General features: G+C 41.5%; 1 protein-coding gene across 13 annotated transcripts in view; it reads left to right on the plus strand.

The window, feature by feature from the left end:
* The window catches only part of LRRFIP2 (LRR binding FLII interacting protein 2), a 162,744-nt gene that overhangs the window by 95,469 nt on the left and 39,367 nt on the right, over positions 1-27,908 (plus strand). For 6 of the 13 annotated variants that reach the window (XM_056520358.1, XM_056520360.1, XM_056520362.1 and 3 more), the window contains exon 4: positions 15,364-15,408. In XM_056520358.1, coding sequence (XP_056376333.1) covers positions 15,364-15,408 — 45 coding nt within the window. Of the gene's footprint in view, positions 1-2,731; positions 2,807-3,346; positions 3,395-5,477; positions 5,523-6,264; positions 6,313-6,405; positions 6,484-12,338; positions 12,447-15,363; positions 15,409-27,908 lie in introns of all 13 variants that reach the window. The other 7 variants (XM_056520355.1, XM_056520365.1, XM_056520356.1 and 4 more) reach the window with 3 other exon arrangements.

The following is a 27,908-nucleotide window of genomic DNA, read 5'->3' on the forward strand; positions in this document are numbered from 1 at the left end:
CAGATCACAGCGCAAAAAATGAGCCCTCATACCTCCACTTACCGTATATACTCGAGTATAAGCCGACCCGAGTATAAGCCGAGACCCCTAATTTCAACCCAAAATCCCAGGAAAAGTTATTGACTCGAGTATAAGCCTAGGGTGGGAAATACCTCATCCCCCCCTGTCATCATCCAGACCCGTCATTAACATCCTCATCATCATCCCCTTGTCATCATCCCACACATCCCCCCTTCATCATCCCCTTATCATCCCACACATCCCCCCTTCATCATCCCCTTATCATCCCACACATCCCCCCTTCATCATCCCCTTGTCATCATCCCACACATCCCCCCTTCATCATCCCCTTGTCATCATCCCACACATCCCCCCCTTCATCATCCCCTTATCATCCCACACATCCCCCTTCATCATCCCCTTATCATCCCACACATCCCCCCTTCATCATCCCCTTATCATCCCACACATCCCCCCTTCATCATCCCCTTATCATCCCACACATCCCCCCTTCATCATCCCCTTATCATCCCACACATCCCCCCTTCATCATCCCCTTGTCATCATCCCACACATCCCCCCTTCATCATCCCCTTATCATCCCACACATCCCCCCTTCATCATCCCCTTGTCATCATCCCACACATCCCCCCTTCATCATCCCCTTGTCATCATCCCACACATCCCCCCTTCATCATCCCCTTATCATCCCACACATCCCCCCTTCATCATCCCCTTATCATCCCACACATCCCCCCTTCATCATCCCCTTGTCATCATCCCACACATCCCCCCTTCATCATCCCCTTATCATCCCACACATCCCCCCTTCATCATCCCCTTGTCATCATCCCACACATCCCCCCTTCATCATCCCCTTATCATCCCGCACATCCCCCCTTCATCATCCCCTTATCATCCCACACATCCCCCCTTCATCATCCCCTTATCATCCCACACCCCCCCCCCCTTCATCATCCCCACCCCCCTTCATCATCCCCACACCCCCCCCCTTCATCATCCTCTTCTCATCATTCGCCCTCAGTGGTCTTCAACCTGCGGACCTCCAGAGGTTTCAAAACTACAACTCCCAGCAAGCCCGGGCAGCCATCGGCTGTCCGGGCTTGCTGGGAGTTGTAGTTTTGAAACCTCCGGAGGTCCGCAGGTTGAAGACCACTGCGGCCTTCAACATCATCCAGCCCCCCCTCTCACCCCCTTTAGTTCTGAGTACTCACCTCCGCTCGGCGCTGGTCCGGTCCTGCAGGGCTGTCCGGAGAGGAGGTGGTCCGGTGGGGAGGTGGTCCGGGCTGCTATCTTCACCGGGGAGGCCTCTTCTAAGCGCTTCCGGCCCGGAATAGAGGCGTTGCCTTAACAATGACGCAGAAGTACGTTGGCAATGAACGCACCTCTGCGTCGTTGTCAAGGCAACGTGACTATTCTGAGGCCGGGCCCGAAGCGCTTAGAAGAGGCCTCCCCGGTGAAGATAGCAGCCCGGAACCAGTATCCCACCGGACCACCTCCTCACCGGACAGCCCTGCAGGACCGGACCAGCGCCGAGCGGAGGTGAGTACTCAGAACTAAAGGGGGTGAGAGGGGGGCTGGATGATGTTGAAGGCCGCAGTGGTCTTCAACCTGCGGACCTCCGGAGGTTTCAAAACTACAACTCCCAGCAAGCCCGGACAGCCGATGGCTGCCCGGGCTTGCTGGGAGTTGTAGTTTTGAAACCTCTGGAGGTCCGCAGGTTGAAGACCACTGCGGGTGGGGGAGTTCAATCGAGTATAAGCCGAGGGGGGTGTTTTCAGCACGAAAAATCGTGCTGAAAAACTCGGCCTATACTCGAGTATATACGGTATATGGAAAAATGAAAGTTGTAGGTCAGCAACATGGACGATCATTTTAATCGTATTGACTCACAGAATAAATAAAACATGTCTATTTTACTGTAAAGTGTATAGCATGACGACACCTTCCAAAATTTGCAAAATTGCGGGTTTCTTATCAATTTCCCCACACAAATAGTATTTTTTTGATTGCGCCTTCATTTTTTATGGTAAAATGAGTGATGTCATTACAAAAGACAACTGGTCGCGCAAAAAACAATCCCTCATACTAGTCTGTGGATGAAAATATAAAAGTTATGCTTTTTAGAAGGCGAGGAGGAAAAAACAAAAACTTTAAAATAGAATTGTCTGAGTCCTTAAGGCCCAAATTGGCTGAGTCCTTAAGGGGTTAATGTAATAACGTGTTATATATTTAAATGTATGAGTAACCATCTAAACCACAAGCAATATCAATAAAATGCAAACAATTGGTAGGCTTTAATGTGCATTTTAAAATGAAATATTTGAAATATTAGGCAAAGATCAAATCTGGCTAAAACATAAAGTGACTGACACCAGCCAGAAACCCAACTGGACAGTAAAGCCAATGGGGTCTTTTCTCTGGTCTTGTTCATGCAGCTCCTATCTAGCCATGTCATTAAGCTGTCTTCTCAACAATAAAAAATAAATGTATTGTGGCTGTGTATGTAGCATGCGCCAATAAAGAGGGGAGTGAGAATAGTTTGGAATAATGACTGGGGTATCATTCACGTTAATACATATATAGCAATTCCAGCATTGCTAAACCTGACCGACACTTACAACTATAACATAATTGCATTTACATTTTTCTATGGCCTGTCCGTACTCTGCTGTAGCTTTTTTAATATAATCTTTTCTACCTCTTACAGAAGGGACTTTATCATGATCAAAGAAACTATAGCAGCCTCAAATATAGCAAACCCATCTCCACCTACCACACTCGGGTCTGTTCTGTTTGCTTGGTGTACTTGTTGACGTCTTGTGTGCTTTAACCACTAAGGTGCACTTTGGAGTTATCAGAGCTGTTTTTGCTGGCATGTTAGATTAAGCAATAATATGAATGCATATAGATACTATGTTCTGCCGCCATACAAGGCCTGCACATGTAAATACAGATGTTCATACAGGAGGAAGCTTTTACAGCCAGATGACTGGAAACAGGAAATACTGTGATTGCTTCTCCTTGAAGTGGGGCTGGTTCTTAGAACTGATTCTTGCACAACATGTTTGTTCCAGTGATAACATGCATCAGATAAAAGTAGCTACTAGCAAACTAGTTACTTTGTGTTTTTGTTGTTTTGACTGCCAATAAATTCTGTCCTCTGTGATGGTAATACACAAATAACTAACACATTTTTAACTTCACATTTCACATACAAAAGTAACCAAAGTAATACTCTGCAAATAACTTAATAGTAAAAGTGTGGCATGCCATGTTACTATTGACATGTTTAATGTATCCTTTAAATATTTTTTCCATGTAGTCCTCTTCACTGTACAGTGATCCTCTTGCCACTTCCAGAAGTTCCAGGGTTAGTATTATATTAGTTATAAAATAGGAGAATAACTATTCCAGACCGATCTGCTTCACAGGGTTTTCTTGCACTTAAAAACTTATCCCCAGGATAGGGGACCAGTGTATGATCGCAGAGGTCTCACCGCTGAGACCCTTCGCAATCTTTAGAACAGGGCCTCTGCTCTCCCTGCATGTTGGCATGCACTCCTGGCATTGCGGTGTTGGCATGCACTCCTGGCATTGTCTATCGGAGCGCCGTAGATACCAGAGTGATATATTCTGGTATCTCTATCGCTTTATGCATGGGAGGGGTGCCATGCTGAAATACCCTTTTAACTACAGAATCTTTATTATTTAGGTTGTATTATTATGAAGCAGCCTAAGAAAATATTTATTAGTATAAAAGCTTTAATATACAACCTAATAAGATACATCATACTAGCTTTTAAAAGGATTTTTCAGACTTATTTTAAAACCCCAGTGCAGCCTGCTGTGTGTGTAAAGTACTAAACTACACCATACTCACCTCACCTGGTTCACTGCCATTGCTCTGGTCTGCCCTACTGTCTGTTTTTACTTACTTGATGTTGCTCTGCTGCTGATGCTCTGAACCCACAGCAGCCAATCACTGAGCAAGTTCAGAACATCATCAACAAAGTGTTGGGAGCACGTCATGAGGATAAGCAGACACAGCACTCACCGATGCAAGCAAATTGGATTTATTGTATATCCAGAATAACAGGACGCGTTTCGGCAATTAGCCTTCCTCTGCTGTCTGCTCTGGACAGCAGAGGAAGGCTAATTGCCGAAACGCGTCCTTTTATTCTGGATATACAATAAATCCAATTTGCTTGCATCGGTGAGTGCTGGGACCTCCTTTTTACATTATATGATTGTCTCTCCTCGTGCACCACCATCACTCAGTTAGTGCCGATCTTTCCTTTTCCTTCAATAAGTAGACACAGACACTCAACTAATTCAGAGTGTTGTTGTTGGATCAGGTGAGATGAGTATGGCCCCAGCGGTCGGACCCCCCCACGATCTGAAACTTATCACCTATCCTTGGGATAAGGGATAGGTTTTTCACCACTGGATATCTCCTTTAAGCTTGCACTCAGTCCAGTGCTTTGCCAATGTCATCCGGTACACACTGCATGCTGTCACTAGATCCAGTGGTTCCATGCAAAAGAAAGTGGGACAAGTAACTTTTCCTACATTAGATTCAATTTTGTAAGGTTGATCTGTCGGCAAGACAAAAAAAAAAAAAAACAGCCAACTGCAACATCTTTCCAAAAAAACGTGGGATAAATTTATCAATGTTTTTTGTGTAGATTTTGGCGAAAAATGTTCTAATGATTTTGAGCAATTGCATTGCACAAAACTTTGTGACTTTAAAGGGGTACTCTGGTGGAAAACATTTTTTATTTTATTTTTTATTTTTAAATCAACTGGTGCCAGAAAGTTAAACAGATTTGTAAATTATTTCTATATAAAAAATTCTTAATCCTTCCAGTACATATTAGCTGCTGAATACTGCAGAGGAAATTCTTTTCTTTTTGGAACACAGAGCTCTCTGCTGACATCATGACCACAGTGCTCTCTGCTGACACCTCTGTCCATTTTAAGAACTGCCCAGAGTAGGGGAAAATCCCTATAGAAAACATATGCTGCTCTGGACAGTTTCCAAAATGGACAGAGATGTCAGCAGAGAGCACTGTGTTCCAAAAAGAAAACCATTTCCTCTGTAGTATTCAGCAGCTAATAAGTACTGGACGGATTAAGATTTTTGATTAGAAGTAATATACAAATCTGTTTAACTGTCTGGCACCAGTTGATAAAAAAAAAAAAATTCCACTGGGGTACCCATTTAACGCCAGTTTTCTGGTGTTAGCATTCCCCCATATGTGTATGACATAAGCCTAAAGACTACATATCTGAGAATGCATATGACATAATAAAAATTGGTTCAGACTTGGTCAGCCAGGCACCCATTATATTGTCTTTTGTTCATATAGAAGTTTTTTCTTTGGTTATTAGCATCACAGTGAATTAAATCTCAGGACGAGTTAGACTCTTAATACAAAATGTTTTTTTCACAGACTTCTCCAAAGCTAAGCACTAGTTTGGCTCGAAGTGCCAGTTCGGTTTGTATTTGCAGTCTGCTTGATCCACTGTTGTGCAGTGCAAAAAACTATTTGGTTTATTTGATGGGAAACAATATTTTGGGCACGAGGGAGCGGCATTCACATTGAAGGTTGTTTTTTGTGCTGCTAAGATATTTAATGTAATGTTTCTTATACCATTGCCTTTACCAGATATTCGTTAAAATTCATTTAAAGTACTTGCTAGGTGGCTGTTTGCTTGTCATTGGAAGCATGTCTTGGAGATGGCTTTGGACATGGCTTATGCCACTTCCAGATCGATGAGGACTAAATAAGTACTATTGAGTCTGCTAATTTTATTGTTATGGGGAATGACATTTAAATGACAAATTAGGCTAGGATCTAAATATCACTATGGGGGAGATTTATCAAAACCTATCCAGAGGAAAAGTTGCCCAGTTGCCTATAGCAACCAATGAGAGCCCTTCTTTCATTTTGCATATGGAGGACAGGTAGAAAATCCCTCTTTTAGGCGCTGCTTCTCCAAATGGATACACTCGAGTTGATAATAAAATAAAGATAATTTTATTTTCACCAATGACGCGTTTCGGGTATTAACCCTTCCTCAGATTGTCATCCTTCATTTTGAAAAGGCCTTGTTAAAAATGAAGAAGCGAGCTGATTGGTTGCTATGGGCAACTAGGCAACTTTTCCTTTGCACAGGTTTTGATAAATCTCCCCCTATAAGTTCATAGTGGACTTTTTCTCTCCTATGTTTTTTTAGACATCGCTCTACGAAGATGGTTTTATTAATTCATACACTTCCAGACCTGTAAGTCTCATCTTTCTTGTAGCTTGTATTGTTTGCAAACTGCGGTAGTCTCAGCTATTGATTCTATTTTTCTTGTACCAATACAATCACCAGCCATCTGAGTACAGTTGCAGTTCGTCCAGAGCCAGCTCATCAAGAAGCAGTCCTGTGGTGAGAGCTTCTCCTGCATGGGTGTGCGCACAGTCCATAGAACAAATATATGTGTACCGTGTTAGCCCATAGCTGTAAATGGTAAAACATTTTAAGTGAACTTTCAAGACCGGTCTCTTCATAAGTCATTAACACAGTATCTGAAGAAAAACATATTTATGCACAAGAAGACCTGTGAATTAGACAAATGATGGAATGCTGAGGCATCCATATGTTAGGGGGATTACAGATCTAAGGCCATCATTTAGACCATTTAGAGTGTGAAAGATCAATTGTCCGATGACATTGATCTTGTTCATGGTTTTGATGTCTCCTCGAGTTTTGAGGTAATATATGTACACTTTTTGCATTGTACCTGGAGTTGTTGGAGAGGACAGTGAACTCCTAACAATATTTCTCAGATTAGAGGGCTGCCTAAAAGACAATTGGGGTGTCTAAAAAAAATATATATATATATTTTTTTTAATTTTAATATTGGGTTTAGTTTTTGTGCAGCTCCCCTCAGTGTGACTCCAGATGTTTGTTGTAAATGACTACCAGAGGTTCCTGATGGTTTCTTGTCTTGTTCTGTATTATAGGAGTTCACTTCTTGGCGTTCTAGTGGCTCTGACAATTTGCTTTTGAATTGTTTTTGAAATATGTTTTTGATGCTACCAAGGTGTTTGTTCCTATCTGCAGGGTTTGAACATATACCGTAGCTTGACTGTATGCAGTGGAGTTTTTTATGTGTTTGGATGGAAACTATCCCATCTGAGTTATGTTGGGCGGACAGTTGGCTTTTGGTATAGTGATGGCTCTATGAAGAGACGATATCAGGTCTCGAATGCTAACTTTTTGGTCAAACTCTATTACAGTTGGCCATTAAAAAGTATTAACCGCTTTTTTTGCCCTGTTGCCCAGTCCAAGTCATTAACAGTGCTATTCCCCAAATAAATGAATTACCAAATAGTGCTGGGTGATATACCGGTTTATACTGAATACCGAAACTTTTTCCTTACACGATATAAATTTTTCCCATACCGCAATACTGGTCTGGCCCCTCCCCCCCCCCCCCCCCTTCGAATGAATGAATTATCAGCCGCAGATGAGTTGCGGCGGCGCTTTAAATGAAGGAAATGCGGGCCCTCTGCGCTTTAAATTAATGAAATGCGGGCCGTGGTGCTTTAAATGAGTGACTTGCGAGCCTCCTGCGCTTTAAATGAATGACTTGCGAGCCGCCGTCACTTTAAATGAATCTGATGTGAGTCGCAAGCTGTCACCTCCCCCTGCAAGCGCTAAAAGCCTGGCTTTTAGCGCTTGCAGAGTGAGGTGACAGCTTCTGGCTCGCAACTTAATCGTTTCCAGCATCGGCGGCCCGAAAGTCATTCATTTAAAGCACCGATGGCTCGCAAGTCATTCATTTAAAGCGCCGGTGGCTCGCAAGTCATTCATTTAAAGCGCCGGTGGCTCGCAAGTCATTAATTTAAAGCGCCGCGGCCCGCATCTCATTAAGGAGATGGAGGAGAGAGGGGGTGGGGTTAAGAGAAATATAGAAGCGCCCTAGTTCCTCAAGCGGGGGGGGGGGGGGTGGGGGGGAGGGAGGAGGAGGAGGGAATACTGTTAAATACAGTGGAACCGGCTTAACTAGCAAAATTAGCGTGATTTTCATTTTTGGTCATACCTCCCAGCACTATTACCAAAGTATGGGGTCATTCAGTAGGAGAAATATTTTCCAGACAGAGGCAGGCTAGCTTAAAAGAATGTGTGTCCCTTAGCCAATGGTTGACTAAGTAGGGTGGTTCTTTGTGTCAAGACTAAGCCAGGTAGTTGAAGGGTACGTTCACACATACAGGATCCTGCACAGATTTGAGGTGCAGGATTTGTAACTTCAGATTAGAAGCTGTGCTCATTCATTTAGTTTACATTGAAAATAGTTTACATTGAAATCTGCAACAGAAAATCCTGTGCATCAAATCCTGCGCATCAAATCTGTGTACGTGTGAACGTAACCTAAATCAGCAGGTACCTGGTGAGTGTTGGACTGGAAACAGTAGGAGATCAGTTAGGTAACACTAGAGTGTCAACCTCATGTGCTCAATGCCAGTTATCACTGGTGGTGGATTGCTTTCTGTTGTGCAAAGCAGCCAATAACAACTGATAAATTAAAATGAGCGTCTTCTCACAAGCACAGAAGACTTGAGGTGGGTATTTTGAAAATAAATAATTAGGACACCAGGGGCACCATAATTGCCATATAGCAGCAATATCTATACACAGATGGATTTCCTTTATGATTCCACTCTAATTCTAATCTAACAGAGTAGACAAGATAAATATTGTTCAAACAAGAACTGGAGTAACGTTTAAAACTTAGCTTTTAATACGTGCTCATTAAAAGATCACTAAATTATCAAAATCAATACACACACAAAAATATCAAAAGAGTAAACGTGACAAATATTCATAGGACCTAATATTCCAAGAAAAGCCAAATGATCCTCACAAATGTAATGCTACATCCAGTAGCAAACAATAGAGTAGTTCCAACAACAATGGAAAGAAATTAGCTGTCCTCTGCCCTACTCTAACAGAGTAGACTAATACTGTAGTTCAGTTTTCCCCTAAATTGCTTAGAGGGTTAGTCAACCATATCCATTTATAACCCTATATGCTGCAAAGACATATTTGTAATGTAATAATTATTACTAATAATATTGTGTTCACTGGTTGTATTTTATGGTTACAGCCATGTACCCACTGTCACTATAGAAAGTACAGTCATGGCTGTAAATGTTGGCTGGCACCCCTGAAATCTTTCAAGAAAATGAAGTATTTCTCCCAGAAAAGGATTGCAGTAACACACATTTTGCTTTACACATGTTTATTCCCTTTGTGTGTATTGGAACTAAAAGAAAAAATTGAGGAAAATAAGCAAATTGAACATAATGTCACACCAAACTCCAAAAATGGGCTGGACAAAATTATTGGCACTCTTAACTTAATATTTGGTGGCACACCCTTTGGAAAAAAAACTGAAATCAGTTACTACCTATAACCATCAATAAGCTTCTTACACCTCTCAGCCGGAATGTTGAACCACTCTTCCTTTGCAAACTGCTCCAGGTCCCTCTTATTGGAAGGTGCCTTTTCCCAACAGCAATTTTAAGATCTCTCCACAGGTATTCAATGGGATTCAGATCTGGACTCATTACTGGCCACTTCAGAACTCTCCAGCACTTTGTTTCCATCCATTTTTGGGTGCTTTTGGATGTATGCAAAAGAAGGATTCATGGAATAGCTCACAGATCAAGACCAAGATTGAGTTAGACCGAACTGGCCAAATGTTGCACCAATACCCTAGGTGCAATAAGGTTAAACAGAAAAAAGAGAAAAATTTGGAGCTCAAGGTCTAAAAATATATAAGTGAAGATGAGTTAAAAATAAATGTATTTATTGTATTGAATAAAAGAAACAATCAAATGCATATACACGGTCCACCCACAGGGCCCTTGTGGGTGGGAATGGCAAGATAAATGTACAAATAATGCAAAGAAAGAAAAAATATAGCAGCATAAGAAATATATAAAATCTAAAATGCTGAAAAATGCCACCACTCAATTTCGGTAAAAACAATACTGATAGCAGTGTTCCAATATGAAAGGGGAGGGGGGGATTAATCCTGTGAAAAATGCAGAGCAAAGCAATTCATAGAATTGTCATGCGGTATATATGCAAAGATTCAGTTTTGGCAACATGTAGTCTTGCTTTTGTATGTGTCTGTGTCAGCAGTGGGGTCCTCCTGGGTCTCCTGCCATAGCATTTAATTTAATTTAAATTCCAACGGATAGTTTGCGCTGACACTCCCTGAGCCTGTAGAACAGCTTGAATATCTTTGGAACTTGTTTGGGGCTGCTTATCCACCAACCGGACTTTCCTGCGTTGACACCTTTCATCAATTTTTCTCTTCCGTCTACGCTCCGGAAGATTAGCTACAGTGCCATGGGTTGCAAACTTCTTGATAATGTTGCACACTGTGGACAAAAGTAACTCTAGATCTCTGGAGATTGTAACCTTGAGATTGTTGATATTTTTTCCACAATTTTGGTTCTCAAGTCCTCTCAGAGTTCTCTTCTTTCTGTTGTCCATGCACACACAGACACACAATGCAAATCTAAGTGAACTTCTCTCCTTTTTATCTGCTTTCAGGTGGGATTTTTATATTGGCCACACCTGTTACTTGCCCCAGGTGAGTTTAAAGGAGCATCACATGCTTGAAACAATCTTATTTTTCCACAATTTTGAAAGGGTGCCAATCATTTTGTCCAGTCCATTTTTGGAGTTTTTACGTCAAATTTGATTTTTTATTTATTTTTTCTCCCTTTTTGGTTTAGTTCCAATACACACAAAGGGAATAAACATGTATATAGCAAAACATGTGTTACTGCAATCCTTTTCTGTGAGAAATACTTCATTTTCTTGAAAAATTTCAGGGGTGCCAGCATCTACGGCCATGACTGTATAGTAAGGATTATATTGTATTCATTGTGTAAGTACTGATGTTTGCTGGAGTTCAATGATTGTGAGTCTTTGTTGAAAAATTTAAGGAAAACCAATCCTAGTCTTAATGGCTTTTTACATAATGTATATGTATTAATAGAAAGAAAAATCCCTTAATTTATTATAGGGCATCTTTGCGCACTCAAGCTCCCTAATACAGTAGTGTGTCTTGATACCATAGATTCGCTGCTTGAAGTAATCTCCAAATCATACATTAATGGGGAACTTCCATCTCTCCATTGTCACATAGCTATTAGTGTTTGATGCGGTTACATGATAGAAGGAATCTTTGTTAAATGTCGGGCATGCCGTAACACTCATACCCTATTGACTGCTCTACCTGGGACAGGAGCCTGAACATTTTGTTGTGTTTCATTGCTTGTAATGAATGGTAGAAAACCAGTTCTACTATCTTGGACATGTCTGTTTATATGCTGCATTTCATCGTGTTCTCTGTAGTGTACAGATGATGAGGGCTCTGTGTCCTCATATAGTACCGGACAAGGACGAAGAAATAGTGTGGTGAGCTCAGTTGCATGCGTGTGCTTTTCACACAATTTTAATAAGTTTGCTGCTTTTGTGAATTATCAGTAATGAAGAATTGCCACCCCAAGACAAGTTCACTTCACAGATGAGCATTGTATTTTTCTCTTGCTATTAACTGCAATAATTGGGGTTGTAAACCATTGGTTGGCAGTTTAACATTCTACAGTTCTATTTTCTCTTTGTGGTTATGACAGTATGTATGCATGTTTTTATTTATTTTATATGTATTTGTAGAATAGTTTTGTCTACTACCTGTAATACCCACTTTTTCCATTTACCGGTTATTTTAAGTATGATAATTTATTGTATGTATACTTCTTACTGTATGTCAGAAAAAGCATTTGATACAAAATTAATCTTTTAGTGGCGCTTATTACTTTCCAATCCACTGTTAGCTCATTGTTAGCTGCATTGCCATCAGCCCTACCACTTTTCTTTGAGTTGCAAATGTAGGTGTGTACTTTTATGTTTTCCCTCCTGTTATTAGGGTTTCTGCAGCAGTTATGCTGAGCATTACCAGATACATTGCTCTAGTTGCTGCAGAACCCCATAATTTTCTCAGGTGCACCAAAACTTGTCTAAGAACAGAGAATGGTAAGGTTTTTTGGCATATGAAATGTCTCTTTCCTTTCTCAAAAGAAGCCTTTATTGTACATATTACAGGGTATGCTGTTACCCATGGTGGTGTTTATCTGTATCTTATTATAATGTTTTAATGGAAAGGTATTGTGTCGCTTTATATTATTGGTCTTGAGTTTCTAAGTTAGTTTTTGTTTTTCCTGCGTGTCTCCAAGTTATCAGACTTTTCAGACCAGAGTGAATCTGCAGCGGATTATTTTAGTCGCTCCAATCGTAGGGGAAGTATTGTGTCTGATGATATCAGCCTCCCTGATCTCAATAATGTGAGTCATAATGCATGTAGAAACTGCTGTGTGTATTACGTAGTGTTTCCCTATTGATGCCCTAACCCATTTTCTCTCTCTTTTTTTTTTTTTTTTTTTTTTTTTAAGTATGGCAAGATTTTGTTGATGTTAAAGCATACCTGTCAGATTCCCCCCCAAGGAAAAAATTATTTAACATGTTAGTACCTAATCCTAATTTTTTTGCCTCTATCACCTATATTTATTATTAGAAATACCTATTTTCATTAGCTCACAGTGTTAGTAATCCTCTCAGAGGAAGGGGGCGTGTCCGTCCTTGTAGAAGGTGATTTGTCTGTCTGCTCATGCAGCCTTGTCTATGAGTTGTCTCTTATCAAGGACTCATGGACAAGCCTGATGCTGCTGCAGAACTGGTTAGTGCCCCAGTAGGTATGGGAACCCCTAGCGGTGGGTCTTTCAGAAGCCATTTTCTTAAATATTCAAAAAAAATGTAAACAACCATATTGTAAAAGGGCTTTAATTTTCATAAGTAACAACATATGAAAAGTTTTTGGATCGGACAGTGCCCATTTAATATGTGGTACTAAACGTGAAAATGTGACTAACATGAGCTTTGGATGTCCAAGTGTTTTTTTTTGTTTTTTTTTTTGCAGTGGGCCACTGCAGAAATGTATGTGTGCATGGGCCACACTTATTTTTATATTATTGTGTCTTCCTAAAGTAGAAGTATGAGCATCAAGTTGGCCTATCTTTATAATGGATCAATGTAGAACTTAATATTTCTTATTGTACACTAAAAACATACCCAAATGACAGCAAAATCAATCAAATACAATATGATCAGTGGAATGAATAAAAAAAAAAGATAAGACAGTGCCACAAATGATGCAAAGAATGCACAATTACTTGTATCTGTGCAAAATCACACGCTAAAAGTATATAGGAGGGGGATAGTGGGGGGGAGGGACGTAAGGGAAGGGGCTGGGCCTGATGCTGCAATGGCCCCTAACTATCTAATCCTAGTCAATGGTCCCTATATTCTACCCCTAATCCAAGGCAAAGTGTAACGCCCTGAAAAGGGCGGCCCTGGACCGGAACCTACCCCTCGCTAATATCTGCCCTGTCCCTAGATTGATGCCACAGTAAGGGAAAGGCTCTGTCTCACTAGTGTATGCTATCTAACTCATGAGAATGGGAGAAGGAACACAACCCTGTTGGCCTATTGCCAAACACACCATAGATGTAACGGGTAGGTATTGTACCCAGTCCTAGTGCATTTATATGGTCGACAACCTGCTGCAATTGTATCAAAAAATAACAAATGCAAATAAACAATAACCCCCTGCAGTGTGACGGCATCAATCAGCAAGTGAATGGATGGCTGAGGAAACTGCACAATAAATATAGCAGAGAATAACGAGTGCAGATATACCCTGATTATTTATCTGAAATGTAAATAAGGTCAACACCAAAGAAAGAGGCCACAAGGTAACACACATGATAACATTATTAAATATGCATAAAATAGACATACAGGCCGACATTTATCATTGTCTTTAGACTGTTTTTTGTGTCTACAAAAGGCGCAAAAAAGGTGCAAGCAGGGTATATTTGTGCCTTTTTGTTTACACATTTCTGCTGATTTTGAGTTGCAATCCACTGATTTTGGCAATACACATGATATGGAAGGGATTTATCAACTGAAAAGTCTCTAAAACTGCACCAGGCCAGACTTAGCTTAGCTTTTTGGTGTATGTGAAGAGAGAAATTTCAGAAAATGTGACCTGCACAAAATGTATGAAATGCTCTGTGACCATTTAATAAATTTAGTGCTCCTACATATTACCAGCACACAAAAAAAGGTGTAGAAATCCAGGGGCTGAGGTGAGGTATCTCAACACAGGGTGCACAGTTTGGTATTTATCTTTTTACTGCATTTGTCTTCCTTTTAGGTGGTTCAATAGTGCTCTTATACTTTTTACTTTGCTTATTATTTGCAGCTATTCCAAGTGATATGCACTATGTCCCTCCACTGATTATATCTGTTTCCCTTATACATCTGTAGAATACCTTTGAGAATACCCCTCATTTTTCTATTCTGATATCTGATTTGCCTTTATTCATTTTAACGTATGTCTATTTTATGCATATTTAATAAAGTTATCATGTGTGTTTTCCATTTATGGTTACCTTGTGGCCTCTTTCTTTGGTGGTGATTGCTGTGGTGGCCATGGGTAACGAACTCTAGAGCTGTTATTTTTTGGTGATTAATGTAAATAAGGCGCATCAATAACAATAGGTGCTAATGTATCTTAAAATGGATACCTCACCCTTATGCCAATGAGAGATGTATACACTAAAGAGAAATCACTTTAGCGTGTTATTTTGAACCGATACAAGTAGATGTGCGGTCTTTGCATCATTTGTGGCACTGTGTTTTATCTTTTTCATTCCACTGACCATATTGGAATATGTGATATTGCTGGTTATGTACTTGATGGATGTTTTTAGTGTACAAAAATAAATGTTAAGTTTTAGTGTTTTCTTTGATTTGCTTGTTGATCTACAGTTGGCTCAGTGAGCTTTTGGATCAATGTAGACAATAATGGACTGTCTGTATAAGAACCATATTGATTATTCTCATGAAATGTAATATGAAATCTCATCAACCACCATGTGATACTCAGATTTAACAATGCTTTAGTTTTGCAGATTACTGTGGAGCTTGGCGTGAATTTTTAAGAATTTTTAATTACATTTGTTATTGTAAGCAAAAGATTAATATTAAACGTTGTTGTTGTTAAGAGATAACAAAGATATTGTCGTCTACAGAGATGATTTAACATTTACATCTGCTGATGTTCTATTTATGTAATACATGTTGGCTGTCTTTCATTTATATTGCTTTATTTATTTTCTGTTTTCTCTATTTTTATAGCTGGACGAGAAGAGTGACAAGCATTACATTGAAGGTTATTCCAGGGTAGGAACAATTTATACTACTCCTGTTCCAAATATATAGTTTGTATGCCCCATGTACATATCACAAGTAACAGTGGTCCAAGTTTAAGAACCTATGTTATTCTTATCTGAACCTTTAAAAAATAAATAAAAAAAAATTACTTTAGGAAAAATATTTAGTTTTTATCTTCGAGCATTCGAGTGGTGAGTGTAACCAGCCACACGCTCCTTTTCTTACTAGGTGTCTCCGTTTCCTCCAATATGATGATTGCTCCAGTCCCAGTTGCTCTTAACTGACTAGCGCTCTCTAGTGTGGCTGGAAGTCTGTTCATCAGATGCTCAATGGGGAGATTTATCAAAACCTGTGTAGAGGAAGAGTGGTGCAGTTGTCTATACCAATCAGATCGCATATTTCATTTTCAGAGGCCTTTTAAAATAAGAAAGAAGCTAGCTGATTGGTTGCTATGGGCGACTGCATCACTTTTCCTCTAAACAGGTTTTTATAAATCTCCCCCACTCTGTATCTCCTTGTGACTTCCAGTCCACGGTGCAAGCTCTGTGTGAATAGTCTAGTTACTTTCAGGGCAGCAAGACTGGAACTGGCGTCATAGCAGGGAAACTCGGAAGAGGGATACAATTCTTTAGCAGAAGGTTTCTTTAAAGTGGTATTCTGACCCTAGACATCTTATCCCATAGACATGAGTGGAGGGGGCGTGACGTGACATCACGAGGGGTCGAACCCCAGCATTCTCAGCCCTGGTTTATTAAAATGTGTGCGAGAAAAACTGGAGAAGTTTTTCCACAGCCACCAATCACAGCTCGGCTTTCATTTTACCAGAGCTCTTTAAGATAGGAGTTGCAGTTTTTCTCCCAAACATTTTGACAAACAATAGCCATTATGTCAAACAAGTTGGTGCTGTAAAATTTATTTATAAAATTTATTTATTCTGACAAACATTTTGATAAAAGGAGTCATGATTGAATCAAATCTATTTTAAATGATTGTATTTTTAGATTGTCCATTGCCAAGTACTTAAATGCTCACTGTTGTTTTAAACAGCTTCCCTCCATTTCATAGCCTAAATGGTCCTTACCCCAGAAAAACTGCTCTAAGATCTTGATCACTAGGTGTCTCACTTGTCTACAGTCTGTCTAACCCTTCCAGTACTTATCATCTGCTGTATGATCCACAGGAAGTTCTTTTCTTTTTTAATTTCTTTTCTGTCTGACCACAATGCTCTCTGCTGACACATCTGTCTGTCTCAGGAACAAATCCCCATAGCAAACCTATCCTGCTCTTGACAGTTCCTGAGACAGACATATGTGTCAGCAGAGAGCACTGTGGTCAGACAGAAAAGAAATTTAAAAAGAATAGAACTTCCTGTGGAGCATACAGCAGCTAAGTACTGGAATGGTTAAGATTTTTAAATAGAAGTAATTTACAAATCTGTTTAACGTTCTGGCACCAATTGATAAAAAAAGAAGAAAAATTTTTCACCGGAGTTCCCCTTTAACCCCTTAACCTGTTAAGGACCATGGACGTACGCATACATCCTAACTCCCTGGTACTTAAGGACCAAGGACTTACGCGTACGTCGTGGAGAATTTCGGTCCCTGCCGCGCGTCGGTCAGGGTGACTGCTGACATCGATCAGCAGGCACCCTGCGCAAATGCCCAGGGGGGGTCATCAGGAACACCCCCCCCATGTCGGCGATCGGCGCAAATCGCAAGTGAATTCACACTTGCGATTTGCGCCTATTACGGGTCTATGGTGACCCGGAATATAAGGGGGATCGCGCTTGTCTAAGACACCTATGATCCCCCTGAAGGGATAGGAGTGAGGGGCAGGGGTACCACCCCTCCTATCCCTGCTATTGGTGGTCTAGACGCGACCACCAATGGCAAATTGGGTGCGGGGGCTTTACTTTCAGTTTCCCCGTTCTGCCCATAATAGTAAGCGGGGCAGAATGGGGGAAAAGACAGAGGACCGGTGCCGACGTCCACCTAACCGTCGGCGATGGCAGCGGGACGCGATCGGCGGTGGCAGCAGGCGGCAGAAGAGGACGGCTATGCGGCTCCCTGGATCTTACGGAAGCCGGTGAGTTGCCTAGCAACAGCTGGAGGGCTACAGTCTGAGACCACTATACGGTGGTCTCTAACCTGTAGCCCTCCAGATGTTGCAAAACTACAACTCCCAGCATGCCCACATAGCAGTTTGCTGTCTGGGCATGCTGGGATTTGTAGTTTTGCAACATCTGGAGGACCACAGTTTGGCAATCACTGTGCAGTGGTCTCTAAAACTGTGTAGCCCTCCAGATGTTGCAAAACTTCAAATCCCAGCATGCCCAAACAGCTGTCTCGACATGCTGGGAGTTGTAGTTGCGTACCTCCAGCTGTTGCATAACTACATCTCCCAGCATGCCCTTCGGGGATCAGTACATGCTGGGAGTTGTAGTTTTGCAACAGCTGGAGGCACCCTGGTTGGAAAATACTGAGTTAGGTAACAGAACCTAACTGAAGGCTTTCCAACCAGTGTGCCTCCAGCTGTTACAACTCCCAGCATGCACGGTCTGTCAGTACATGCTGGGAGTTGTAGTTTTGAAACAGCTGGAGGTTTGCCCCACAGGGTACATTCACACGGGCAGGTTTACAGTAAGTTTCCTGCTTCAAGTTTGGGCTGCGGCAAACTCCTAGCCGGGATACTCAACGTAACCCTCCAGTGCGAATGTACCCTAAAAACACTACATTACACTACACTAACACATAATAAAGAGTAAAACACTACATATACACCCCCTTACACTGTCCCCCCCCCCCAATAACAATGAAAAACGTATTGTTCAGCAGTGTTTCCAAAACAGAGCCTCCAGCTGTTGCAAAACAACTCCTAGCATTTCCGGACAGCCACTGACTGTCCAGGCATGCTGGGAGTTTAGCAACAGCTGGAGGCACCCTGTTTGGGAATCATTGGTGTAGAATACCCCTATGTCCACCCCTATGCAATCCGTAATTTAGTCCTCAAATGCGCATGGCGCTCTCTCACTTCAGAGCCCTGTCGTATTTCAAGGAAACAGTTTAGTGCCACATATGGGGTATTTCCGTACTCGGGAGAAATTGCACTACAAATTTTGGATGGCTTTTTCTCTACACCAGCCTGTTAGTGTAAAAAAAATTAAAATTTTTACACTAACATGCTGATGTTGCCCCATACGTTATATTTTCACAAGCGGTAAAAGCAAAAAAAGACCCCCAACATTTGTAACGCAATTTCTCCCGAATACGGAAATACCTCATGTGGGTGTTAAATGCTCTGCAGATGCACAACAAGGCTCACGAGTGAGAGCGCACTATGTGGCTGATTTTACAGCGGTTCTGACATAAACGCAAAAAAATTAATACCCATGTGACCCCATTTTGGAAACTACACCCCTCATGCAACGTAACAAGGGGTATAGTGAGCCTGAACACCCCACAGCTGTTTGACAAATTTTCATTAAAGTTGGATGGGAAAATAAAAAATGAAAAAATTCTCACTAAAATGCTGGTGTTACCCTAAATTTTTCATTTTCACAAGGGAAAATAGGAAAAAAGCTCTCCAAAATTTGTAACCCCATTTCTTATGAGTAAGAACATACCCCATATGTGGATGTAAAGTGCTCTGCTGGCGCACTACAATGCTCAGAAGAGAAGGAGCGCCATTGGGATTTTGGAGAGAGAATGTGTCTGAAATTGAAGGCCATGTGTGTTTAAAATGCCCCCATAGTGCCAGAACAATGGACCCCCCATATGTGACCCCATTTTGGAAACTACAGCCCTCACGTAATGTAATAAGGGATACAGTGAGCATTTACGCCCCTCAGGTGTCTGACAGATTTTTGGAACAGTCGTCCGTGAAAATGAAAAATTGTATTTTTCATTTGCACGGCCCACTATTCCAAAGATCTGTCAAACGCCAGTGGGGTGTAAATACTCACTTCACCCCTTATTAAATTCTGTGAGGGGTGTAGTTTCCAAAATGGGGTCACACGTGGGGGGGTCCACTGTTCTGGCACTACGGGGGGCTTTGTAAACACACATGGCCCCGACTCCCATTCCAAACAAATTCACTCTCCGAAAGCTCAATGGCTCTCCTTCTCTTCTGAGCATTGTAGTGCGCCAGCAGAGCACTTGATGTCCACACATGGGGTATTTCCATACTCAGAAGAAATGGGGTTACAAATTTTGGGGGGTCATTTACTCCTATTACCCCTTGTAAAAATTTGAAATTTTGGGGGAAAGCAGCATTTTAGTGGAAAAAAAAATTCATTTGCACATCCAACTTTAACGAAAAACCTGTGGGGTGTTAACGCTCACTGGACACCTTGTTACATTCCTTTAAGGGGTGTTGTTTCCAAAATAGTATGCCATGTGAGGGTTTTTCTGCTGTCCTGCTACCATAGGGGCTTCCTAAATGGGACATGCCCCCAAAAACCATTTCAGCTAAATTTGCTTTCCAAAAGCCAAATGTGACTCCTTTTCTTCTGAGCATTGTAGTGCACCCGCAGTGCACTTGACATCCACACAATAGGGTATTTCCATACTCAGAAGAGATGGGGTTACAAATTTTGGGGGACATTTTCTACTATTACCCCTTGTAAAAATGTAAAATTTGGGGGGAAAGCAGCATTTTAGTGAAAAAATTAATAAATTCATTTACACATCCAACTTTAACGAAAAGTAGTCAAACACCTGTGGGGTGTTAAGGCTCACTGGACCCCTTGTTTCGTTCCTTGAGGGGTGTAGTTTCCAAAATAGTATGCCATGTGTTTTTTTTTTTTTTTTTTTTTTTTTTTTGCTGTCCTGGCACCATAGGGGCTTTCTAAATGTGACATGCCCCCCAAAAACATTTCAGAAAAACTCTCTCCAAAATCCCATTGTAGCTCCTTCCCTTCTGAGCCCTCTACTGCCCCCGCCGAACACTTTACATACACATATAAAATATTTCCTTACTTGAGAGAAATTGGGTTACAAATTTTAGGAAGATTTCGCTCCTTTTAACCCTTGTAAAAATTCAAAAACTGGGTTTACAAGAACATGCGAGTGTTAAAAATATAGATTTTGAATTTTCTCCTCCACTTTGCTATTCCTGTGAAACACCTAAAGGGTTAACACACTTACTGATTGTCATTTTGAATACTTTGAGGGGTGCAGTTTTTATAATGGGGTAATTTATTAGGTATTTCTAATATGAAGGCCCTTCAAATCCACTTCAAAACTGAACTGGTCCCTGAAATTCTGATTTTAAAAATGTTGTGAAAAATTGGAAAATTGCTGCTATTCTGATGTCTTCCAAAAGTAAAAACATGTAAACTTTATGATGTAATCATAAAGTAGACATATTGTATTTGTGAATCAATATATAATTTATCTGGAATGTCTATTTTCCTGATAAGCAGAGAGCTTCAAAGTTATAAAAATGCAACATTTTCAATTTTTTCATAAAATTTTGGAATTATTCACCTAGAAATGATGCAAGTATCGATGAAATTTTACCACTAACATAAAGTAGAATATGTCACAAAAAAACAATCTCTGAATCAGAATGAAAGGTAAAAGCATCCCAGAGTTATTAATGCTTAAAGTGACAATGGCCAGAAGTGCAAAAAACGCTCTGGTCCTTAACCTCTTCAGGACGCAGGGCGTATGGATACGCCCTGCATCCTGAGTCCTTAAGGACGCAGGGTGTATCCATACGCCCGTGGGAAATCCGGTCCCCACCGCTAGCCGGTTGGGGACCTGAGACGGATGCCTGCTGAGATCGTTCAGAAGGCATCGTGGCATATCGTCCAGGGGGGTCATGATGACCCCCCATGTCGGCGATGGCCGCAGATCGCTGGACAATTCAGCCCAGCGATCTGCGGCGGATTCCGGGTCAATCGGGTCTCCAGTGACCTGGTGACCCAGAATTACAGGCTGTTCGGGGCCGTCTCTGATGGCACCGAACAGCCATAGCCAGCAGGGGTGAGGTGGCACTGGTGCCACCTCACGATCACCCTGATTCCTCGGCCTGTGGGTGTCACTCCCGCTACCCGCTCCACCCCTCTTCCGGAGGATGTGAGCGGGTGCGGGAAGTGGACACCGGCAGCTGGGGACCCCGATCCCCGGCGTCAATGTTGGGATCGGGGGCCCCAGGAGCGGTGGCAATGAGGGACTGACCTGAAGCGGCGGCTTGCAGCATTAGGAGGTGAGTGAGAGCCTCCTGCTGTTGCTTAGCTGGGAGTTGTTGTTTTGCAACAGCTGGAGGCGCACTGGTTGTGAAACATTGAGTTAGGTCACAAACTCAGTGATACATTACCAGTGTGCCTACAGCTGTTGCAAAACTAAAACTCTCAGCATGTACAGTCTGTCAGTGCATGCTGGGAGTTGTAGTTTGGCAACAGCTGGATGTTCCCCCCCCCCCCCCCCAATGTGAACGTACAGGGTACACTCACATGGGCGGAGGTTTTCATTAAGTATCCGGCTGCAAGTTTGAGCTGCGGAAAATTTTCTATGAGCCCCTGCCCATGTGAGTGTACCCTAAAAACACTACACTACATTAACACAAAATAAAATAAAAAGTAAAAAACACTACATATACACATACCCCTACACAGCCCCCCTCCCCTCCCCAATAAAAATGAAAAACGTCTGGTACGCCACTGTTTCCAAAACAGAGCCTCCAGCTGTTGCAAAACTACTACTCCCAGTATTAGCAGACAGCCACTGACTGTCCAGGCATGCTGGGAGTTTTACAACAGCTGGAGGCACCCTGTTTTGGAATCACTGGTGTAGAATACCCCCATGTCCACCCCTATGCAAGTCCCTAATATAGGCCTCAAATGCGCATGGCGCTCTCACTTTGGAGCCCTGTCATATTTCAAGGCAACAGTTTAGGGTCACATATGGCGTATCGCCGTACTCGGGAGAAATTGTGTTACAAATTTTGGGGGTATTTTCTGCTTTTACCCTTTTTAAAAATGTAATATTTTTGGGAAAACAAGCATTTTTTTTTTTTTACATATTCAAAAGTCGTGAAACACCTGTAGGGTATTAAGGTTCACATTACCCCTTGTTACGTTCCCCGAGGGGTCTAGTTTCCAAAATGGTATGCCATGTGTTTTTTTTTTTTTTGCTGTTCTGGCACCATAGGGACTTCCTAAATGTGGCATGCCACCCAGAGCAAAATTTGCTTTCAAAAAGACAAATGTGACTCCTTCTTTTCAGAGCTCGGTAGTGCGCCAGCAGAGCACTTTTCACCCCCATATGGGGTATTTTCTGAATCGGGAGAAATTGTGCTTCAAATTTTGGGGGGTATTTTCTGCTTTTACCCTTTTTTAAAATGTAAAACTTTTGGGAAACCAAGCATTTTAGGAAAAATTTTTTATTTTTTTTTTACATATTCAAAAGTCGTGAATCACCTGTGGGGTATTAACGATCACTTTACCCCTTGTTATGTTCCCCGAGGGGTCTAGTTTCCAAAATGGTATGCCATGTGGTTTTTTTTTTTTGCTGTTCTGGCAACATAGGGGCTTAAAGGGGACATGCCCCCCAAAAACCATTTGTCGCTCCTTCCCTTCTGAGCCCTCTACTGCGCCCGCCGAACACTTTACATACACATATGAGGTATGTCCTTACTCGAGAAAAATTGGGTTTCAAATACAAGTAAAAATTTTCTCCTTTTTACCCCTTGCAAAAATTAAAAAATTGGGTCTACAAGAACATACGAGTGTAAAAAATGAAGATTGTGAATTTTCTGTGAAACACCTAAAGGGTTAAAACGCTGACTGAATGTCATTTTGAATACTTTGGGGGTGCAGTTTTTATAATGGGGTTATTTGTGGGGTATTTCTAATATGAAGACCCTTCAAATCCACTTCAAAACTGAACTAGTCACTGAAAAATAGTGAGTTTGAAAATTTTGTGAAAAATTTGAAAATTTCTTCTGAACTTTGAAGCCCTCTGGTGTCTTCCAAAAGTAAAAACTCATAAATTTTATGATGCAAACATAAAGTAGACATATTGTATATGTGAACCAAAAAAAATATTTTTTTTGAATATCCATTTTCCTTACAAGCAGAGAGCTTCAAAGTTAGAAAAATGCTAAATTTTCAATTTTTTTCATCAAATTTGGGGATTTTTCACCAAGAAAGGATGCAAGTTACCACAAAAGTTTACCACTATGTTAAAGTAGGATATTGTCACGAAAAAATAATCTCGGAATCAGAATGATAACTAAAAGCATTCCAGAGTTATTAATGTTTAAAGTGACAGTGGTCAGAATAGCAAAAAATGGCCGGGTCCGAAGGTGAAAAAGGGCTAAGTCCTTAAGGGGTTAAGGCCAAAATGGTCCTGGTCCTTAAGGGGTTAAGGACCCAGCCATTTTTTTCACATCTGACCACTGTCACTTTAAGCATTAACCCCTTGCCGCAGAACTCCGGGTTTTTACAGCGCTGCAGCACAGGAGTGTTGTGAAGCGAACTCAGGAGTCAGGACCTGTGACTAATGCGATCAAAGTTGATCCCCGCGTCTAAAAGTGAAAGTAAAACCATCTCGGCAGCTCAGTCGGGCTAATCGGGACACCACGATAAAATCGCGATGTCCCGATCAGCTGGGACGCAACAGGAGGGTGCCTTACCTTCCTCCTGCACTTCCGAACGGCGATTGATTGCTGCAAGCCTGAAATCCAGACTTGAGCAATCAACCGCGGATAACACTGATCAATGCAAAGTTATGTCTTTACAGTGATCAATGTAAAAGATCAGTGTGTGCAGTGTTATAGGTCCCTATGGGAGCTATGACACTGCAAAAAAAAAAAGTGAAAAAAAAAAAAGTGAATAAAGATCATTTAACCCCTCCCCTAATAAAAGTTTGAATCACCCCCCCCCCATTTCCCATAAAAAAAACATGTAAATAAAAATAAACATATGTGGTATTGCCGCGTGCGTAAATGTCCGAACTATAAAAATATATCCTTAATTAAACTGCACAGTCAATGGCGTACGCACAAAATGCCCCCCAAAATTTTTAACCCCATCTCTTCTCAGTATGGAAATACCCCATGTGTGGACGTTAAGTGCTTTGCTGGCGCACTACAATGCTCAGAAGAGAAGGAGCGGCATTGAGCTTTTGGGAAAAAAAATAGTTTGGAATGGAAGTCAGGGGCCATGTGCATTTACAAAGTCCCCCTTGCTGCCAGAACAGTGGACCCCCCCCACATGTGACCCTATTTTGGAAACTGCACCCCTCGCAGAATTTAATAAGGAGTGCTGTGAGTATTTAAACCCCACTGGCGTTTGACAATTACATTTTTCATTTTCACTGACCACTGTTCCAAAAATCTGTCAGACACCTGTGGGGCATAAATGCTCACTGTACCCCTTATTATATTACGTGACTGGTGTAGTTTCCAAAATGGTGTCACATGTGGGGGGGGGGGTCCATTGTTCTGGCACTATGGGGGCTTTGTAAACACACGTGGCCTTCAATTCCGGACACATATTCTCTTCAAAAGCCTAATGGCGCTCCTTCTCTTCTGAGCATTGTAGTTCGCCCGCAGAGTACTTTACATCCGCATATGGGGTATGTTCTTACTCAGAAGAAATGGGGTTACAAATTTTGGGGGGCTTTTTTCCTATTTTCCCTTGTGAAAATGAAAAATGTAGGATAACACCAGCATTTTAGTGAAAACGTTTTTTTTTTTTTTTTTTCATTTTTCCATTCAACTTTGAAGAATTTTCATTTAACATCTGTGGGGTGTTAAGGTTCACTATGCCCCTTGTTACGTTCCGTGAGGGGTTAAGTTTCCAAAAAATGTATTTTTATGTGTTTGTCAGAACCGCTGTAAAATCAGCCACCCCTGTGCAAATCACCAATTTAGGCCTCAAATGTACATAGTGCACTCTCACTCCTGAGCCTTATTGTGAACCCGCAGAGCATTTTACGCCCACATATGGGGTATTTCCGTACTCAGGAGAAATTGGGTTGAAAATTTGGGGGGTCTTTTTTTTTTTCCTTTTAACGCTTGGGAAAATAAAAAGTATGGGGCAACACCAGCATGTTAGTGTAAAATTTTTTAGTTTTTTACACTAACAAGCTGGTGTAGCCCCCAACTTTTCCTTTTCATGAAGGGTAAAAGGAGAAAAAGCCCCCCAAAATTTGTAGTGCAATTTCTCCCGAGGACGGAAATACCCCATATGTGGCCCTAAACTGTTTCCTTGAAATACAACAGGGCTCCGAAGTGAGAGAGCGCCATGCGCATTTGAGGACTAAATTAGGGATTGCATAAGGGTATTCTACGCCAGTGATTCCCAAACAGGGTGCCTCCAGCTGTTGCTAAACTCCCAGCATGCCTGGACAGTCAGTGGCTGTCCGGAAATGTTGGGAGTTGTTGTTTTGCAACAGCTGGAGGCTCCTTTTTGGAAACACTGCCATACAATACGTATTTCATTTCCATCGGGGGGGGGGGGGGCTGTGTAGGGGTATGTGTATATGTAGTGTTTTTTACTTTTTATTTTATTTTGTGTTAGTGTAGTGTAGTGTTTTTAGGGTACAGTCGCACGGGCGGGGGTTCACAGTAGTTTCTCGCTGGCAGTTTGAGGGGGGACAGTGTAAGGGGTGTATATGTTGTGTTTTACCCTTTATTGTGTGTTAGTGTAGTGTTTTTAGGGTACATTCGCACTGGCGGAGCTCAAACTTCAAGCAGGAGACTTAATGCAAACCTGCCCGTGTGGATGTACCCTGTACATTCACATGGGGGGGGGGGGGGGGATTTGCCACGATCGCCGACATTGGGGGGGTCTGATGACCCCCCTGGGCATTTCTGCGGGGTGCCTGCGGATCGATATCAGCAGTCACCCCGGTCCGGTCCCCGCCCGGCGGGGACCGGAATTCCCAAGGGCGTACCTGTACGCCCGGAGTCCTTAAGACCCAGACACATAAGGCGTATCCATACGCCCTGGGTCCTGTATGGTTATGGACTCAGGGCATATGAATACGCCCTTGCATCCGGGTACTTAAGGACGTAGGACGTACCTGTACTCCCTGGCCCCGTTACTGGGGTTTCAAGCGCGCTTAGTAGTTGAGCACGCTTCATTCTCCGTGGGTCCCGGTCGCTATCAACAGCCAGGACCCAGGGTTAATGCCAGACACCGACGATCAGGCCCATGCCCAGTATTAACCCCTTAACCAAAGTTGATTGCGACATCTCAAATGATAAGAAATAGACCGGTCAGCGAAGCTAATCGGGACCATCACTGTTAAATTGCAATGTCCCGATCAGCTGACCTGCCTCATAGCCGTCCTATCAGTGATCTGATGCATGCAGCCAGCCATGGTGGGCTGGAGCAGCAGAGCATAGACAGTGTATACAATGGTGTATGCAAGATTGCATGGTATAGCTCCCTATGGAGACTATTAAAAAAAAAAGTGTTTAAAATTTTCTTTTTTTTTTATAAATGTGACTAACCCCCCCCCCCCCCCCCCCCAAAAAAAAAATTTATAAAAGTTTGAAATAACCCCCCTTTTCCCTTTTTTTTTTTTTAAACAAAATGATTACATTTAAAATAAACATATGTGGTATCCCCGTGTAAATGTCTGAACTGTTAAAGTATAAGGTTAGTTAGTTGCATTTTGGTCACTTCATATAACATAAACATTTTTATAAAAGCGATCAAAAAGTCCCATCAAAACAAAAATGGTACCAATGGTAATACAGACTACAGACTACGGTGCAAAAGATGAGCCCTCTTATAGCCCCATATGCAGAAAAATTTAAAAGTTAAAGGGGTCAGCATATGACAATTTTAAACATACTAATTTTGGTGAATGTAGTTATATATTTTTTTTTAAGTAGAAAAACAAAACATACATAAATTGGGTATCCTTGTAATCGTATGGACCTACAGAATAAAGATAAGGTGTAATTTTTACCGAAAACTGTACTGCGTAGAAACGGAAGCCCCCAAATGTTCCAAAATGGCGTTGGTTTTTTATTTATTTCACCCCACAAATATTTTTTTTTCACACAGAATATGTTATAAAATAAGTGATGTCATTACAAAGTACGATTGGTGATGCAAAAAACAAGCCCTTATATGGGTCTGAAGGTGCAGAGCAGGAAAAAACAAAAGGGCAAAAACGAAAATTGTCTGGGTCCTTAAAGGGGTATTCCAGGCTAAACCTTTTTTCATATATATACATATATATATATATATATATATATATATATATATATATCAAAAATGAAAAAAATAGGGAACCTTTAAAATGTTAATATTTATTGTATCCATTAAAATATGAAAAAAACTTTTTGGAAAAAATCACACCACGTGAAAAAACTAAGAATGTATTGCCACCGCCATATGTTGGTATCTTTCTTGGTGCTCACCTCTCCACATTAATTCATACAGATGAGAGCCCCAACATTGTATTCTTATATTCTTATATTAACGCCACAGTCTTTTGATCACTGTTCACACTTCTAGTAACGACACAGTCTTTTGATCA

Source organism: Hyla sarda, chromosome 5, assembly GCF_029499605.1.
Source record: "Hyla sarda isolate aHylSar1 chromosome 5, aHylSar1.hap1, whole genome shotgun sequence".
Classification (NCBI taxonomy): Eukaryota; Metazoa; Chordata; class Amphibia; order Anura; family Hylidae; genus Hyla; species Hyla sarda.